This window comes from Lonchura striata, chromosome 16, assembly GCF_046129695.1.
Source record: "Lonchura striata isolate bLonStr1 chromosome 16, bLonStr1.mat, whole genome shotgun sequence".
Lineage (NCBI taxonomy): Eukaryota > Metazoa > Chordata > Aves > Passeriformes > Estrildidae > Lonchura > Lonchura striata.
The window spans coordinates 15882103-15901468 of record NC_134618.1 but is presented as its reverse complement, the minus strand read 5'-3'; the positions used below and the strand labels follow the sequence as shown (position 1 = coordinate 15901468).

The window sequence follows — 19366 nt, the reverse complement described above, 5'->3', positions numbered from 1 at the left end:
TGACAAAATGCAGCTGAAGTTCAACCATTTTTAGCAAGCCCAAACCTTCTAACACAGATAATTCTGAGTGAGGGGAACTGCTGGAATGAAGTTCAGCTGCAGACCAGGAGCAGAGGCTTTGTGTTTTCAGGGACTGTCACGGTGCTGGCTGAGCCCAGGACACCTCCCCAAGACCATCCTGCTCTTGCTCACGATCTGCTGGCTGAAGTAACCAACAAAACCAAGCCCAGATCACCCATCTTTAACCCCACCAGCACCGAGCTGTGCAGAGTTTTCCTGCAGGAAGGGAAAGCTCAAACAGAAACGTGGAGGACTGTGCAGAAACCAACCTGGTGCCAAGAATGGGTTCAGAGAAGTAACAGGTTGTGGTGGCTTAGACACCAGAGAATCCAGGTTCACCAGGGCAGCGTTGGGGCCCAGGAAGGACTCCGGGGTTTTCCGGGCCGTGCTCTGTTTGCCTGCTGTCCCACTCGAGTGCTGGGACTCAAAGAGATCAGGACTCGTGGTACCACTGTGCTGAGAGGGCAGAGTGGAACCTGATTCAGCTGCAACAACACAAAGGGACAGAGAGAACTCCTGGTTAATGCACAGAGCTGGGCAGAGAGAAGCCAGCGGCGTGTGAGAGCAGAGATGCTTTATGCTAAGTTTGTGTTAGTCAGGGCTCAGTGTTTCAGGCTGTTACACCCTCTCAGCATGCAAGCAGGTCAACGTCCTTTAGCAGAGCATGAAGAAGCTACAGTCAGAGTTGCAGCGCTCTACTGATGGAATTCCCACAGCTTTGCTGCTCCAGGTGGGACTCACAGGCTCCAAGGAACAGATACTCCACAGCCTTGGCTTGTGCCCTGGCCCTACACCACTGCTGTGCCCTTCCTAGCTGGATTCCAGCCAAGGCTTCCTTCTCAAAAAGCCCAGCTGTGCTTCAGGCAGAACCATCCTGAGAGCAAAGGTACCACAGCACTGACAGGGTCTGGCAGTTTGATTTACCGACCATTGACCAGAGGAAAAATAAATTAAGAGTATTCATAGAAGGTACTTTCTCATCTTCCTGCTGGAATTTACACATTTGAAAGATTCAGTCAGCATGGTTCTGGTTGAGTCTCTGAGCATAAGCCCTGCTCCAAACATGCTGGACGTTGGGAATTAGGAAGTCCAACAAATTTCTGGGTCAATGCAGCACAAGGTCACAGGGTGCAATTCCACGAATTACAAAAGGCCCATTCCCCACGAGTTCATGCACAGGCCAAAATGTGAACAAGGAGCTGTTACTGCTGCATCATCACTTCCTTCCCTTTGTGAAAACTGATTTTTTTGATCAGTAAAATTTAAGGTCAGAGACATTTGTTGCCGTGACTGTCACCCAACCTGTCCACATGCTAAGAATTTGAATCGTACCTGGCTTTTTGGAAGTTCGAAGTGTGTCAAATTCAGAAAAATCATCTTTAACTGTACCATTCAAATTACTGAAGAGGTCAAAAGATGTACTTCCTGTTCAAAACAACAAGACAGCCCTGTCATTAACACATCTTGGGTTGCATCACACAGCTGATCTGCCTGGAAGCAATTCCTAACCCATTCCTGTCACCAAGAAGACACCACGGGTTCCAGGGCAGCAGCTGGGAGTGCTCCTACTCTGAGCTGGGAGAAGGAAAATGTCACAGAATTGTCCTTTCTGGCAGCATGGAACAACTACATCAGAGCAGTTTGCTTTTGGATCAGTGCAGGGCACACCTGAGCATGCTGGGGTTTGCTTGATTGAGTGTCTGCATTAGAGGCAAGCAGATCTTGCTGTGGAAGGAGAGAACAGAAATGGATTTACAGCCTCTGCCATCAAGTGTTAATTAGCCCTCAAGGAAAACACCACCAGTGATGATTTAATTTCTGTTTCCCAAGTGGAAAGGAGGAGGAATGCCAGAGCAAAGGTTGTGCAGATGGCAAAGCACCAGCTGAAGCACCAGCACTCACCCAGAGTTTGCAATCAAGGAAACATCACCATTTCCAAAGGTGGACACACTCTTACCTCAGACTGGAGGCACAAAACATCACCTACATGATCAGCAATCATACTCCTGAACAGCTTTAAGGTTTGTGTGGGTACTTTTAATTAGCTGAAATGTTTTCTTAGTTTACTTTTAACCTTCAACACATTTCAAGAAAGAAGAGCTCAAGATGACAAACCCCAAGAGAAGGAGTGAAAATTGAATATAAAACCAATATTTATCAAGAACAAAGAGCCACCATAACTAAATGCTCATTTCACAATGCTCCAGTTATTGCCCTTTGCCCAGGGAAAAGCTGCTTAGAGAACTTTTTGCAGCATTCAGATTCCTTTGTCTGTTGTGTACAGGGATGAATGCTGAGCAGAAAATGCACTTTGGATGCTTTTAGCCACGGTGCCAATATGAAAATGCCAGGTATTAACACTTACCAAGGTTGTATTAGTTACAAAGCATGAACAGACAATGACAGCAGCACCTTCTGCATCTTTACCAGGGCTCAGGGAGGGTATCACACCCTCAGTCTGAAGGAACAAACCTTCATTTGCACCTCTAAAAGTCTCCTCCGAGCTGCTCAACCTGTCAATCTACATCTGCAGAGGCACCCATCTGCAGAGCTATTTATCATGAGGAAAGGTGAAATTAGAGTATCAGTCATTGCCAGAAATGAAGTCCTTATCTAATTAAAGATAAAACCCAAGAGCAGCAGCAGTCCCAAGTGCTCAGCAGGCAGCCACAAATACCAGGAGGAGCACGAAGCAGCACCACTAATTCAGAGCTGTAAGACGAATAATTACATTTACATTTCTTTTTCCTGCTGGTTATTACAAGTCCCTTTTATTGTGAAGACCAATTCTGCCAATTGTCCAGCTTCTTTGAACCACACAGTGCAAGAAAACCATTTGGACTTCTCCTCATTACTCAAATAAGGTGGATATGGGATGAGAACATTGCTCACCAGAAGTAGAGAGGGATTTGTTTGCAGGTGCTGATCCCCAAGGATCCACAGAAGATTTTGCTGCAGTAGAAGATGGCTGAGCAGGAGCCCAAGGATCCACATTTTTGGCCAGAGGCTGAGCTGTGGATCCTGCTGGTGCTGCCCAAGGGTCAACAGAAGCAGCTGGTTTGGCACCTGCAAGAATCAGCAGGAAGAGAAGTCAGTGCAGCTTCCTTCAGAAAGCTTTCCTTGGAGACTGACCCCTCCCAGGAGCCTTTCCTCCCAATTAACACCGAGCATTAATGGGAGCAGCAGCTCTGCACAGCCACTCCCAGCATTTGTCACGCTGACCAACAACAGCACCAGGACATTCTGGGCAAGGCAGAGGAATAACTAACTCCCCTCTCTCAACCTGGATACAAATAGCTGCTGTTCCAACAAGAAAATAAACTTGCCTTTGTTCCTGACATTGCCACCACAAGTGACAGTCCCTGGCTGGAGCTGACCTAAATCACAGGCTCTACTTATGTGCTCAGGGGAAAGTGAGTTTATAAAAAGCCCAAAGGCAAAAGGTGTGAGATACACAACATTAACCCTTGGACAAAGGAATCTGTAAGATTCAGAGGGAATGTTTTCCAACTCTTTCAACCACACTGCTGTTTTATAAAAATATAATCAGCTCCCCTGAGCCAGCTATGCTTTTTTATTCCCATTTCTAAGCACTCCTGACACACATCTAAGCTGCCCACTGATAGCCCTTTATTATTTTTAATCCAATGCCTGTATGTTCAGGGTTCTCATTTTTACTGAAGGTGCTGACAACTCTTCATTCCTACAAATTCAATCATCAAAGGTTTAATTCCCAAATGAGGATTTTATAGCCCAGGAGAGCAGGACAGAATCACCCACACGTAACAACTCTTACCTTCAATATCCTGCAGGTTTCAAATTACAACTGAAAATTATTTTAGCTTTTAAAACTCCATTCAACTCCCCTGGCATCCCAATATTCCTGTAAAACAGGAATGTTGCACACAGTGGCACAAATTCCAGCTGGAATTTTGGGTTTTGTTTCATCAGCAGGCACAGCTCTGGAGCAGGAAATGCCAAAACTCTCCAAGGAAGCCCCATGATTCCCACACCAGTACTCCCATTTCCTTTATCTGCCCCCAGTGCTGAGTTAGGAGCAGTGCCACACTAATGACAGCATTTCCCATCACCAGCAGCTTCCCAAAATGTCCTTTCTTCCCTAAAAGGAGCACTCAAAATGAGAGTGCTCGGGAAAATCCCTTCCCAGAGCTTCCATCAGCTCCCCTGGAACACCACAGCACTGGCAGGATTTGGGAAATGCAGCTTCATGAGTCATTTTTTTTTACCAGCAAATTCATAAACTTGCATCTTTGAGACTACCCCTGGGAGAATCCAGCAGGTTGGAATGCTGGGAAGCACTGAGGAAATGCTGTGGCTGGAACTGGTACAAGGAAAATCCTGTCAAAGGGTGACACATCAGGCTGGAGATTTGAGGAAAGTGGATTTTGGTTGCTTGTAGCCATGGAAAAATAAACTGAATGGCCTCAGGGCCCAAAATCTGGGCTTTTTCTCAGTTCCTATCACCAAATAAAAGCAGGTGATGCTTAGAATGATGACCTGGCAGTTGGCCCAGGAGCTTTGCAGGTGCCCTTAATGCCATCATGAGCAGGGGAAAAAATCCCCAAACAAGGCATTTCATTATTAAACTTCCAATTTTTCATCAGGAATCTGATGGTGGTGTGTGGATTGCAAATGACTTGGAAGCATTTCAGAGCAGAGGTTGTAGAATCACCAGCCCGAAGCAGAACTGACAGAACAAAGCTGTCAATCTTCATGGAAAACTTCATCAAGATTTGCACAGAAGCTCACTTGCCCTTTAAAAAAGTCAAAAATTCCAACAAAAAAATAGATCCAGTTCCAAGTGTTACACTGTGAGAAACCATCCACTGTCTTTCAAAGGAGTAATTCCTTGGACAGGCTGTGGCTGACCCAGACATCAGCCCACCATACAGGCAGCAAAACACACAGAGAGAAAAAAAAAAAAACAACACACAAAAATTTGGCTTCATTGGTCTTTAAAATGTGAAACACTGCACCTTTCCCTTCAGAAATATTCCATGGATTTAGCACTGAAAGCCTATGGAACACTAAAAATTTTAAATGGCAACCTGCATGCTTTTGTCTGCTATAAAAATCTTCATTTAAGTTAATTTAATCATTTTGGTTCTGACCATACACAAGCACATCACAATTCTCCAGGAGCAGCTAAGGACATGATAATTCACAGTGATGGCTTTACTAAGCTCAGCACCCTGCCTATATATCAGATTTAATTCTGGGAATAGTCTGAACCCATGGCACAGGACACAACCAGCAGGGAGACACGAGTTGGACAAATTGGTTTTGCTGTAAAGACAACAGAAGCGACACTCTCCTCTTCCTCAGGATTCAAACAGCACACACAGAAACCCAACTGCTTAAAAAAAAATGCAGCTGACACTGGTTTCTGCTTGGAAATGAGGAATTTAGTGAAATGAATGCAAATGGACTCATACAGAAGCTGGACATCGAGGAATTTTGAAATGCTCAAGGTTAAAAAGCCAAACCTTGAAAATGCCAGTGCTGCTGGCAGTTTGCTCTTACCAAATGATTGCCAGGGGTCAGAGGCAGGGGCTGCAGCTGTGGATCCTCCCCAGGGATCCGTTTGGTTGGCAGCAGCAGCAGGAGGTCCCCAGGGCTCGGTTTTGGGCGGGGCAGGTGCCGAGGAGGGCAGGGCATCCATCAGGTCCAACAAGGTGGTGTGCTGAGGGCAGGAATAAGCTGAGCTTTACTCAAGAGCCTTACCAGGCTTGGAAGTACACACACGTGAGCATGAAGAAGCAATTATTATTATTATTATTATTATTATTATTATTATTATTATTATTATTATTATTATTATTATTATTATTTTTCCTTTTACACGCCTGCATTGACTAGTTCCAAATTTAACCCACATGGAAGAAGCGTTAAGCTACACAACAAAGCAAACCCAAAAGCATAAAAGAGCTCAGTATTAAGCTAAGTTTGTGTAACTGTATTTCAGCTTTTGGCAGCATAACCGGGAATTTCTTAGGCAAAGGCACTACCTCCTTCTTTTTGGGAATTTTAATTGTGTCTCTGCGACTCTCCTCCAGAGCCATCTGTAATCTCAGATCGTCCCCGCGTCTGAGGCGCTCCTCCTGCAAAGGAAATGGACACTGGTGATAAGAGACCCCCGTCTGCTCCTGGTGACACAGACCCCATCCTGCTCCTGGTGACACAGACCCCATCCTGCTCCTGGTGACAGTGACCCCAGCCTGCTCCTGGTGACAGTGACCCCAGCCTGCTCCTGGTGACAGAGACCCCCGTCTGCTCCTGGTGACACAGACCCCATCCTGCTCCTGGTGACAGAGACCCCCGAGCCTGCTCCTGGTGACAGAGACCCCAGCCTGCTCCTGGTGACAGAGACCCCAGCCTGCTCCTGGTGACAGAGACCCCAGCCTGCTCCTGGTGACACAGACCCCATCCTGCTCCTGGTGACAGTGACCCCATCCTGCTCCTGGTGACAGAGACCCCAGCCTGCTCCTGGTGACACAGACCCCCGAGCCTGCTCCTGGTGACACAGACCCCAGAGCCTGCTCCTGGTGACAGAGACCCCATCCTGCTCCTGGTGACACAGACCCCAGAGCCTGCTCCTGGTGACACAGACCCCATCCTGCTCCTGGTGACACAGACCCCCAATCCTGCTCCGAGCTGCTGCTCCCCGCAGGCTCCAGCCCTGCCCCGTTGTGCTGCACAGGGCTGTGATTTCCACTGAACACCCGGCAGGGAAAGGAGCTTCCCTCTGATCCTGCCTCGGGAGCACCCCAACCCTGCTGTGGTCACAACAACCTCGCTTTGCTGGCTGGGATTTACCCTGGTGCTGTTTTATTCTTTCCAAAATTCAGTTAGAAGCAGCACAGAACTCAACTGAACGAGCCATTTTTAAATCAGCACCGTGGTTTTTCAGTGTTCAGATCACCACTGAGGGATACAGGGAATCAAATTGAAATTTCCCTTGCTTCTGTTCACTTCCCTCCACGCTGGTGCAAGATCCACCAAGGGAATGGAGTCCTGCCAACTCCATGTGTAATTTGAAGGTTTAAACATCTGTAACTACAATGTTTATGCCACATTCAGCTCCTTTAAATGTCTCTGCTTGCATCACGTCTCTCAGAAGTTGACTAATCCCCCAGCTTGTCATTTTTGAAGCTACTTCAAATGCTTCCATTCTGATTTATATTTTTGTTCCCTTTATTGCCCAATAATGTTCAAGTTTACTGGGTGATAGTTTCCCCTTCCAGGCACTCATGCTTGACACAGGATTGTAAACTGAATTGTCACAGGAAGCCTCTAAAATATTACATGGCTGACTTGAATTTGCACTCAGAGCTGAGATTTAACTTTGTTATATATTAAAATGCAGTCGTTTTATCCAAATTTTCTCCAAATTCAGAACGAAGCTCCTAAGAACTGGCACAGTAACATAACTCAGGTGATAGATTAGGAGTCAATTTACTTTAAATCATTTTTTTTTTACTATATTCTGGTACTCTGTCAGGTCGCCCTCCTGTTCCAGGAACTCCCACCGCTCCAAATTCCACTGGAATCAGAACGCAGTGAATTAATGGAGCTTTTGGAGCACTCGTGTTTTCAGCTCCTCCTAACTGAAAACATCTCCAGTAATGTGGTGATTAACATCCTCCCACACAGAGTCTTCTCTCCAAGTGATTGGCATCTTCTCTAGTCTCAACAGCTCGGAGGCTGGAGTTGCTTTAAAAAGAGATTTAAAGAATAATAATAAAAAAAAAATCAAAACCCACGCACAAGATTCCACCTGGGGTAAAGCCAAGCTGATATAAATGAAATTAAATATAATAAAATGAAATGAAATTTTAAAATAAGATGAGATAAGATGAAAAATAAAAATAAGATAAGAGAAAGTATTGTGAAATAAAATGAAATGAAAGAAAAAAATGAAAATAAATGCAATAAAATAAAAATTAAAAAAATAAATAAAATATTAAAATTAAATAAAAATAAGATAAAATAAAATGGAATAAAACAAAATATAAAAATAAAAATAAATAAAATAAAAATAAAATCTCAAAAATAAAGATAAAATAAAAATAAGATTAAATAAGATTAAATAAGGATTAAAAAAATAAAATTTTAAAAATAAAATAAGATAAAGAGAAAATAAAATAAAAATAAAACAAAAAATAAAAATAAAAATAAAATAGAACTTTTTAAAAAATAAATTAAAAATAAGATTAAATAAGATAAAATAAAATAAAAACTTAAAAAATTAATTTAAAAAATTTAAAAATAAAATAAGATAATGTAAGATAAAATAAGAATAAAATAAAAAAATTCGAAAAACAAAATAATTAATAAATGGAATTAAATAAAAGTAAAATAAGATAAAATAAAGTAAGATAAAATAATATAAGTAAAATAAGATAAAACAAGGTAAAATAAAAATAAAATAAAAATAAAATAAAAATAAAAATAAAATAAAAAATAAGATAAAATGATATAAAACAAGGTAAAACAAGGTAAAATAAAATAAAAAATAAATAAAATAAAATAAAATAAATAAAAATAAAATAAAATAAAATAAAATAAAATAAAATAAAATAAAAATAAAATAAAATAAATAAAAAATAAAATAAAATAAAATAAAAGAAAATATAAAATAAAATAAAATAAAATAAAATAAGATAAAAATAAAATTTAAATTTAATTAAAATAAAATAAATAAAATAAAATAAAATAAAATAAAATAAAATAAAATAAAGTAAAAATAAAATAAAATTTAAATTAAATTAAAATAAAATAAAATAAATAAAATAAAATAAAAATAAAATAAAATAAAATAAAATAAAATAAAATAAAATAAAATAAAATAAAATAAAATAAAATAAAATAAAATAAAATAAAATAAAATAAACAAAACAAAACCAAACCAAACACGCCAGGTGCAATGGGACCTGTCCCAGCAGGGCCATTGGCACAGGACACCGACCTGCTCGGCCACCTCGCGGCTCATGGCCAGCGCCAGCTGCAGCTGCAGCTCCTCCTCGCCGCTGGTCTGGGGCCGCGCCTGCTCCAGCTCCGAGGACACGCGAGGGGACGTCGCTGTGGGAGACAAAGCCAGCACGGTCAGCACAGCGAGGACGGGACCCTGCAGCCAGCCCGGCCTCCAGAGCTCCTTCTGCCACGGCCAAGCGGGAATTCAGCTCTGCGCCGCAGCTCAGCTGCTTTAAGGGAACGCATTCCTGGAAAAACAGCTTTTTTATAGGGCTGTGACATCAAGAAGTGCCCCCCAACTCACGCTGGATATACGCCGAGTGTATCAGAGCTCCTGAATTAAAAATTCATTGCTGAAGGAAACATTTGTGGGTATTACATCTTCCCTACATTTCATACTGGATATACCCCGAGTGTATCAGAGCTCCTGACTTACAAATTCAATGCTGAAGGAAACTTTTGTGGGTATTTCTTACATCTTCCTTACATTTCAGGCTGGATACATCCTGAGTGTATCAGAGCTCCTGACTAAATTCATTGCTGAAGGAAACATTTGTGGGTATTACATCTTCCCTACATTTCATGCTGGATATACCCCAAGTGTATCAGAGCTCCTGACTTACAAATTCAATGCTGAAGGAAACATTTGTATTTCTTACATCTTCCTATCCTGAGTGTATCAGAGCTCCTGAATTAAAAATTCATTGCTGAAGGAAACATTTGTGGGTATTTTTTACATCTTCCTTACATTTCTTGCATTTTACTCCTTCCAGTGTAAGTAAGGATCTGCTGGGAGTGGGCCAATATCAGGGTAAAGCTGGATACCACCCACTTTTCTATAAAATAATACAGTCTTAATGGGAAGATAAAGAACTATTCTTAACTGCTGAGCAGGCTTGGGGATAAACAAACCAGCTATTCAGACTCCAAACTGACACAAATACAGGATCAGTCTCTGTTAAAGAAGAGTTTGGTAAATGGGTTGGGGGTATTGGTTGGTTTCTGGGGCTGGTTGGGGTTTTTTGGGGGTATCTCCTCCCCTCCTCTTCAAGGAACAGTCATCCTTGACAGCTAAAATATGCAATTTCTCAACACACAAACCATCTTTTAGTGATGTTTTCACTCCAGGAGCATGTGACGTTCCCTTCCTACACCACTAGCAGGTTTTAGCACTACACAGTAATTAAACAATTTAGTGTTCACTCTCTCTCAGACAATTCTTTAGCATCCAAATCATTCACACAGGAATTTTACCTCACTTTGGCAAGGAAGTTTGTATTTAGTGGCTGGACTGATGATTAGTTTGGCAAAATAGATACTGATATTTAATACATTTAATTGAATGTTTCAAACTAGCATGTCAAGCTCAAAGAAATCAAGTTTCTTCCTACCAGCTCAGCTGGGCATGTGAAAATGAGATTACCAAACTCAGTTGGAAAACCACTTTTTCATCACTACTTTAATTCTCCAAACGCTTCCTAGTCTTTCTCTCTCCTTAAGTTTCAGGCCAAAATGACATCACAAAACAAACAGAACTTTCTCATGCAGCAGGGCAGAAGTGGAAACAAGGAATGACCTTTCCTCCTTCCCACCACACCCCGAGGTGCCCTCCCACCCCAGCTGCTTCTAAAGGCACTAATTAATTTATCACCCACAACGATTCCTCCACCTTGTGCTGATCCTGAAGCTCTCAAGCCAACCTTACTTCAATTAACATGCTACTCATCGCTCAATTCTATTACTCTTTCAAACTTTCTCATATAAAATAATTAAAATTTAGCCTGGTTGATGAGTACTTACTGCTCCAACAGTCACTGCCAGGCTCTCCTATACATTATATTAAAAATATGATGATTAAAGCATGTGGTAATTCCCAGCCACTCAGCTAACACAGGTAATAAATTAGCACTAATTCTAATCATTCTAATCCAAAATGGATGATTTTAAATCAGGATGGAAGTGGAAATACTTCCCTTTGGAGCCCAGAGAACGTTTTCTGTTTATCTTTGCCAGAATAAGGTGGAGCAGTTTATGGCTGTCAAATACCTCAGGCTTGCAAATACCAGAGAGAAAAAAACTATTTCAGAAAAAGGGGCAAGAATTCATGGTATAAGGTGGCCATGGATAGGTTTCAGATGCAGATGGAGAAGAGCAGTTTTGCAGCAGGGATTAGAGAAGGAAAGAGTCCTAACTGGTTTAAAAGCAGAGCCTGGGACAAATGGGACACCAGCAGAGTCACCTGAGAACAGATGGCACCTGGACTGGGAGCAGGGAGGAACCTTCTGCTCTGCTGGGCTTTTACCTGTGGGGGGGAAATGGGATTTCCTGCATTTCCTGCATTTCCTGCATCCCAGCTCCCCCATCCCTGCACCCCACAACAACCACGAGCCTGATGGCAGAGTGACATTAAATCCAAAATGATGCAAAACGGGTTCAATTCCACTGCTCTTCCTCCCAGTTCCACACAAAGGACTTGCTGAACTCACTGCCCAGCATTCCTGCCTGGAAAAGCTGTTAAAAGCAGGGATTGCATCCCACCCTCAGCCTTTCCCTGGCTCTGCACTCCCAGCCAGGCATGGGAAGGAGCTCCAGGAGCTCCAGGATCCCCACAAGGACACCACGGGCTCACACACACCCAGGTTATTCCTTCTCACTTTTAGGCTTTCCAGCAATGCATTCTACTTGCTTTCATTAACTCTAAAAGGTATTTCCAGCTTCTTTTGGCTTAAAATAAAAGGGGAAAGGGTCCATTTGAAGTTCTTCCTTGGGCCTCAATAAAAAAGCAAACTATAGGAATGTTGCTGTTTTCCATGTAAGCCTCTGCAGTGTTATAAAACCATCCACATTAAAGAGCTGCCAGCACTTTTTGAAAAGAATTTTGAAAATAATTAAGGGAAATTCAAAGCACCATTCTTGGGAGTAACCTGACAAGTTTTATCTAAGATTCCTGTCCATGTGGGCCTCATCCTGCTGCAAGGTCAGAATTCCCAGGATCCAGCAGAAAGGTTACAGCCTCAGGAGCAGGATGGTGCCACACAAAGCATCCCTTATCCCCAGCACATGACAATTAACTCAGATGTTTATGTAAGATGGGACTCAATAGATCAATTCTGACCTGCTAAGCTCTGCTTTGCTGGGAATTTGGGGATCCCAGCGCCTCCAGGAGCAAATCTGTGGGATCTGTTCCTGCAGGGAGCACAGGGCTGGCTGCCCAAGGAAATCATCTGGAGGCTCAGTTAATCACTAAAGCAGGATCCTGCTGCACCATCTGTGTCTGGACAGCTCCCAGACACATCTATTGATAATTTCCTATATTTTGGCTCTATTAAAAGGCCTCTGTAGCTGGTTATAGATCTGGCTGAGTTAAAGTGAAATACAGGACACAGAGAGCTGCACTAATCATAAAAATCAGACTGTATTTTCATTCAGAATCCTGTGCTTGGGTTTTGGGGCTGTTTTTGTTATTTCTGGGTTTTTTCTTTAGTGTTAGGCTTTCTAATTTGCAGGTGGAATTCTGAAGACCAGAATTCAGCTGTCAGCCACATTTGCTCAGAATGAAAAGCTGATTCCTCACACACTCAGTGAAACTACAAAGGTGGGCAAAACCAAAAGTGACTTGAAAAACTGAAATAATATCAAAGTAAGGACTCAGAAACCAATTCACTTGGGGAGCAGGCAGAGATCCCATCTGTCAGTCTGCCAGTGAAAGACCACTCAAATAAAATGGGATAATTTTAAAAAGCCAAATTATGGAAAGGCAAGTGCAAACTGCTTAATCCAGAAGGAATTGTGTAATCCACCTTTCCCCTGGGGATCTTTCAGGTACAAGAGGAGAGTTGAGAACACTGATGAATGTGATGAGGTGGAGCTGCTCAGCCCTCCTGCAGGATTCTGATTGCAATGAGCAGACTGAGAGCTGCTGAAATTCATTTAACACTCAACAAATCCTTCAGGTTTGTTTTGCTGGGAGCATTTTCCTCTCAGGTGATCCCTACCCCCGTGTGAATGGACACAGTTGGATAATTCAGTGTCACTACAAAGTCTGGATGCACCAGTGGCACCTCCCACCTTCACTCTCAGCACCAGAAAAATAAATGTATGATGAGAGGATTTAATCAAGCTGTCAAATGACATCTGACAGGAGTCTGCCACATTCCTTCAACACCTCAAACTACAGGAATTCTCCACGCTGTTCAGCCAGATTCACTGCTGGGTGATATTCCCTATATTCCCTAAGATGGAAGGGCAGGGATGTGTTCCAGCCTGCAGAGACGCAGAACAGAATATTAAAGAAATAATTATTAAATAAAAACCAAACCCTTTAAAAACAGGAGTGTTCTTAACGGAACAGGCTGCCCAGAGAAGCCGTGGCTGCCACATCCCTGGAATGTTCAAGGCTGGAGCAACCTGGGATAGTAGAAAGTGTCCCACAGCAGGGGGCTGGGACAGGATGAGTTTCAAGGTCCCTTCCAACCCAAACCATTCTGGATTTCATAAATTTCCTATTGTGTCAAACCCAAAACAGCAATTCCTCTGAATCATATTCTACTCCAAGCAAAAAGGGAAACAAAACCAAAACAGATGAGTGAACACAAACTTGCTGAGGCTTCACAAAACTGGTTTTAAATAACAAGTCAACTTAATAGCAATAATCACTGGAAATATTAAGCTCATGAATTCAGCTACAGCAAATTGTTCCCAGAATTTTTCCAGGTTCAGGTTAAAGACTTGGCATTTCCCAAGATCCATAGAAGCCCTTCCCAGTGCATCTTTCAGCATCTCCTCTCTTCAGCAGGCTCTGAGCTGTGCCCATCTCGGGGTGGGATTTCAGTGCTGCTGAAATCAGGGCACACTGAGTTCTGTGTGGGTCACTGAAATCAGGGTTTGTGCCACTGAAATCAGGGTTTGTGTCAATAAAATCAGGGTTTGTGCACTGAAATTGGGGTCTGTGCCACTGAAACCAGGGTTTGTGTCATTAAAATCAGGGTTTGTGCCACTGAAATCGGGGCTTGTGTCAATAAAATCAGGGTTTGTGCCACTGAAATCGGGGTTTGTGCCACTGAAACCAGGGTTTGTGCCACTGAAATCAGGGTTTGTGTCATTAAAATCAGGATTTGTGCCACTGAAATCAGGGTTTGTGTCAATAAAATCAGGATTTGTGCCACTGAAATCGGGGTTTGTGTCATTAAAATCAGGGTTTGTGCCACTGAAATCGGGGTTTGTGCCACTGAAATCAGGGTTTGTGCCACTGAAATCAGGGTTTGTGCCACTGAAATCAGGGTTTGTGCCACTGAAATCGGGGCATCCATCCCTCCCATCCCACCCCATCTTCCCAAACCCTCCTGGAGGACAGGGGAAAAGGGAAGGATGTGGGCACAACCCAAAATAACACCTGGACATCCCAGCTTGGGCATAACAGGACTGGATCTCTTTCAAAGCGTGGCCTCAGTAAACTTGATTTTAGAACACCACCAGTGTTTGCCAGGCTGGGAGCAGCATCCCAGCTCAGGCTTAAGGGCTCTAAATTAAGAACATCCTACTCTTCCTCCTGCAGCCATAAATCCAGAATCCTATTTAAGTGGTCACTGGCAGCTGGAGATGAAACAAGGCCAGGAACAAGAGGCTGAAGTTTTTGAAACTGGGTGACAAATGTCAGGCAAAAACCCAATTATTTAGACCCTGTGGCAGATTAGGAGTAAGGGACTATTGCTCTAAAAGATTTTAAGTATCTGCTTTACATCCCTTCCTCTCCCCAGGAAGTTTAGTTTCAGCACCACACAAGAATATTTCCAGATATATCTGATATCAGATTTTATGCAACTCTACAGAATTGGCACATTTTCCAAAATAAATAAAAATTATGCATTTTGTCATGGAATATTTTATAGCTCCTAATCTGGGCATTAATTGTCCCTGGTTTGAAGCTGAAAGATAAAACCAATTGTTCCCAGTATGTCAGAAATTGCTGACAAGATGGAGGTTGGGAGGAGCTTTATTTCTGATTTTTCCTTTTGAGTATCTCTCATGGCTTCCATTCTCAGGTTATGAGATTGGGTAGGAAAAAACCCCACACATACTTTTACAATTCACATGCCATAATGTGCTCCCTGGAATTGTCCAAGCACAGAGATCTTCAGGGCCAACAAAGTCATTAAGCAAAGCTTTTGGGGAAAGGATTTTATTAAAAACCATCAAGTTGCACCACTTCGTTTTGCACAGTTTCTAAAGGATTTTAGAGATGAAATGAAAATATTCACAAGAAAACAGGGGAAAATATCCTTATTTGCCTGCAGCAGTGAGGGATGATTGGATATCAGTCAAGGGATCCTTTTCCATCTTGAATTCTCTCACTACACAGGGTATCAATACTGCTTTTATTTTGCCACAAAGGAAGAATCTGGGACACAAAAAGCAGCAATTCTTTAAGAAAACCCCTCGTGGCTCAACATCAAGCAAAAATCCAGTTTTTCCCATGCAAACCTGCACAGGTTGGGAAGCTGGAGAAGAGGAGGAGTTTGAGGAGAGTTCACTCGGTGCTGGCTGTGCAGTGCAGCTGATTCAACATTCTCAACAAACCGACCCAAAAAAGCTTCACTGATTAAGCAAAATTGCATTTTTTGGTCCCAGAAAGGAGGGGACAGAGTTCCCTCACATCCTCTCCAGTACCCCTCTATCCACTGGAAGTTACTGGTGAGCTGTCCTGCAGCAACTACCAAACTCTCAGCTCCTTCTTCTGCAAGAAAGCTCTGAAAATGAAATTTTATAACCCAACATAAATCCTTCAAGCAAGGGGAATTAATCCTGCAACCCCCACCCATCATGTGTAGAAGGAGGAAGAGTAAAATGTGCTGCTAGCAAAGCACTGAGAGATGAAACATTTCCTGGGGTGGTGCTGGCAAAAAGGCTCTGCCACTGTCCCAAACTTGATTTCTGTTTGCCTGCTAAGAGACGTGCTGAACATGCAGCAGAGAGGGTGGCTGGACATTTTGAAGAGGCAAATCTCATGCTGTAGATGGCAAATCTAAAAGTCTCTGATCTCTTCTTCAAAGGCTCAGAGGAATGAAAGAGAATTCTGCCAGAATATACAGAGCAGCAACAGCATCTTAGAGATGTTCTAAGGGGAGCATTTCCCAGGAGTGAAGCAGAACTTCATTCCTTTTACAGATTTTTTTTTCCGAATCCAGATTTTCAACACAAAAGGAGGGTATTAATAATAAAAATATATAATTTAAATATATATTATTTATAAAATTTATTTTTAAATTTTAATTTTTATTTTATATATATATTTATTTAAATTTAAATATATTTTTTTTAAAAAAGAGCACACGATGGATACAATCTCTTTCACTTTAAATAATGAAAAGCATCTTTTCCATCAAACTTAGCAGGCACAGTAATAACCCTACATTTATGTAAGAGATTAAATGTCTGGATTTTAATGAAACTCCTTTCTCGTTTCCTGGGATAAAGCTCTTCCCAGTTTCCAATATCAGAAGGACTCAGCACAGCTGTTCTGGAAGGTGCTGGTTTGCTTTGCTCCACTCAATTAAACCAGACAAGAAACACATTAAAACCTCTAAACAGACAACCTGAGAGCCACCTGGATTTCTGCTGATCCACAGCGAAAAAAAAATCCAGGAGAGCTGGAACACAGGAAGAACTGAGGGGGGAGGAGGAGAAAAAAAACCCTGAGATTTCTAAATCTTCTTAGGAGGTGAGGGGAAAAAGAAAAGCTTAAGGAATCTTTACCTCCAAAGCAATCCTGCCACAGGACACACACGGGGAGGTGGGAGCAGCAAATCCACCCCTGGAACACTGAAAAGCCAAATTTGCTGCTTCTCCCATCAAAATTCCTAAAGCATCCCAGGAACAATTGAGGAACACGCCCTGCATTGCTCAGCCCTGCTGGGAGGAACAGTTTGGAGCCTCTGGCAGCATTTAAGATTCCAAACAATAGTTCCAGGCTTTAATTAAAGTTGGGACTGGTGAAGCAATAATTCAGTGAAAGCCAAGGTGTGCTCAGCATACCTCAATTTCAGCCCACCAGCCCAAGTTAAAATCAATATTTCAAGCTACTTCTAAATTAAGAATTTTTGTTGTAGTCACCAACAATCAATACATTTGAAAAGGAAAAATGTTGTTATTGTTGAGGTAACAATATACGAGTTCTTCTTGAAAAATTCACAGTGCTCAAGCATGGTTATTATAGAAAAACTACATAAATACAGAGAAAATATTATTACAAGAAAATTAACATGTTTGTTATCCTACTGCTAATTAAAAGTCAAGATCAAAAATTCTAATAGCTGGAAACCTTCACTCACATTTTTTGTACTCTCTCTGCTAAAAAAAAAAAAACTTCCTTTTGGAAATACTTTTTTCTGCTTGTCTCCAGGGCTTTAAACAGAGATTTCTCTCCATCCTGGTTTGATTTTCCTGCTCTCTCCTCCTGCAAATGTCAGCAGGGCTGACCCCACTCATGGATTTATGACTTAAGAAGCACTTTGGGACCCAGGACATGACAAACTTCAGATTCTTACAGCTGGTGCTCAATGGTTCCTGCACCCTGGCTCAGTCACAGCCCTCCACACGCTGGAAATATTCATTTAAAGAAAAGATTTCCCTTCAGAATTAGACCACAACCACTGACATTCCAGCCAAAGCAGCTTTCATCAGATCATTACTTACACTAAGGAGGATTTAGTGCCAAATCAGGCCTCTTCCTGACATGACAGGGAGTCCCACCAAGCAGTGGTGGAAAGAATTTGTTCTTCCCACATCACTGTATTCATTTTTTAAGAATGAAGTATAGTATTTAGTATAGACACACACCAAACACTGGGAATTTAAACATTTAAATACAAATTTAAAGCAGTCCTCCTCCAAGAACTGCTGAGTAAGCAATAAAGTAAATTAAACAGCAGCATTGTTGCCAAAGTACAATAGGAGCAGCATAAAGTAGCAAAATAATTCAGGAAATAGTCTGTATTTCTTATTTATTCTTAATCCAAGAATTATTGGCTGGATGGGACTTGGAGCAACCTGGGACAGTGGAAGGTGTCCCTGAGCATGGCAGAGAGGTGGAATGAGAACAGCTTTAAATTCCCTCCCAACCCAAAAACCATCCTATGATTCCATCCTGAACAAAAAGAACACATCTTCAAGCACTGCTTTTAAAACCAGAAACAAACAGAAAATCCCCATCACAGCCAACCCTGGAACACGTTCACAGGAGCAGCCTGGCAGCGCTACCTTTGGAACTGCCAGTAAACAAGGGCTTTTAAAATCCATTTCCATCACTACACACATCCTCTCCGTAGCAAATATTTACCCAGGCATCTGCAGAGGCATCAACAGCAGAGACCCACAACAGCATGACCCTCATCAGCAGCAGCAGCAGACCCACAGAGATCCCAGCTCTCCTTGCAGGCAGCATTTCCACTCTCCCACCCCCAAGAGCAGCCCTCCGGAGGAAAGGATGAACACCTTGGGGTGTGTTTGTACTTACAGCCATGGTAGGATGCTGGGGATCCTCCAGACTTTCCATACTCCTGCTCTGAGTAGCTGGTGGACAGGTTGGGCTGGCTGGAGCCTCGGCCAAAGGTGATCTGGTTGCTGCCCACCCCAGTGGCCACCTGAGCCATCCGTTCTTTGGTCTTCAGGGCTTGGGCCCTCTCCGTCTTGAGGCGCTCGTCGTCCTTCAGGAGGGACACCAGCTGCTTGGATTTCTCCCTCACGTTGATGCCCTGGTCTTTCCCATCTCGATCGATGTACTGAAAATCTTTCAACGTCTGGATAGCAAAAATATTCTCTTTACACTGCTGGGCCACCCTCTCGGACCCAGTTTTAATCAGGTAATCTAAGAGAGTGAGGGCCTTGTAGACGTGTCGCCAGTTCTTGCCATGGTCATTCAGTCGTTTCCAGATCATGCTCATAATTTCAGAAAAGGCCACAACATTGTAGGTCAGATCTGCTATTTCAGTCATCAACGAACTGGAAGGACCCCAGGGGTCATTTGAGGTCGCTTCCCGAACTTTTATTTCGGCCTCTGAGTAATTGTTCACAATGTTCTTCATCTGCCGTCGGATAGACGAAGTCGTCATTTTTATTTCCCTTTTTTCCAAGACAGATTCCACAACACAAACAGCAAAGGGCTAAATTTGCTCTTCCAGGAACGTTTCTGAACTGCGAAGGCTCCGGAGCAGTGGCGTGTTTGTGACACGTTCCACTACAATCATTTCCTCTCCTCAAGAGAATGACAGGAGAAAATGAAAATCATGACCTGAGTGAGGAAAGAAAACAAAGCAGG

General features: G+C 42.5%; 2 protein-coding genes across 4 annotated transcripts in view; one reads left to right on the top strand and one right to left on the bottom strand.

Annotated features, from left to right (window-relative positions):
* The window catches only part of EPN2 (epsin 2), a 45923-nt gene that overhangs the window by 5933 nt on the left and 20624 nt on the right, over positions 1-19366 (bottom strand). For 2 of the 3 annotated variants that reach the window (XM_077786902.1, XM_021550221.3), the window contains 7 exons: positions 18566-19339; positions 9050-9162; positions 6090-6182; positions 5605-5764; positions 2953-3126; positions 1393-1485; positions 330-545 (listed from right to left, as the gene is read on the bottom strand). In XM_077786902.1, the coding sequence (XP_077643028.1) occupies positions 330-545; positions 1393-1485; positions 2953-3126; positions 5605-5764; positions 6090-6182; positions 9050-9162; positions 18566-19160 (1444 nt within the window). In that variant the 5' untranslated portion in view covers positions 19161-19339. The remainder of the gene's footprint in view (positions 1-329; positions 546-1392; positions 1486-2952; positions 3127-5604; positions 5765-6089; positions 6183-9049; positions 9163-18565; positions 19340-19366) is intronic. The other variant, XM_021550236.3, reaches the window with a different exon arrangement.
* B9D1 (B9 domain containing 1) overlaps positions 1-19366 on the top strand; it is a 55378-nt gene that overhangs the window by 18845 nt on the left and 17167 nt on the right. The window lies entirely within an intron of this gene.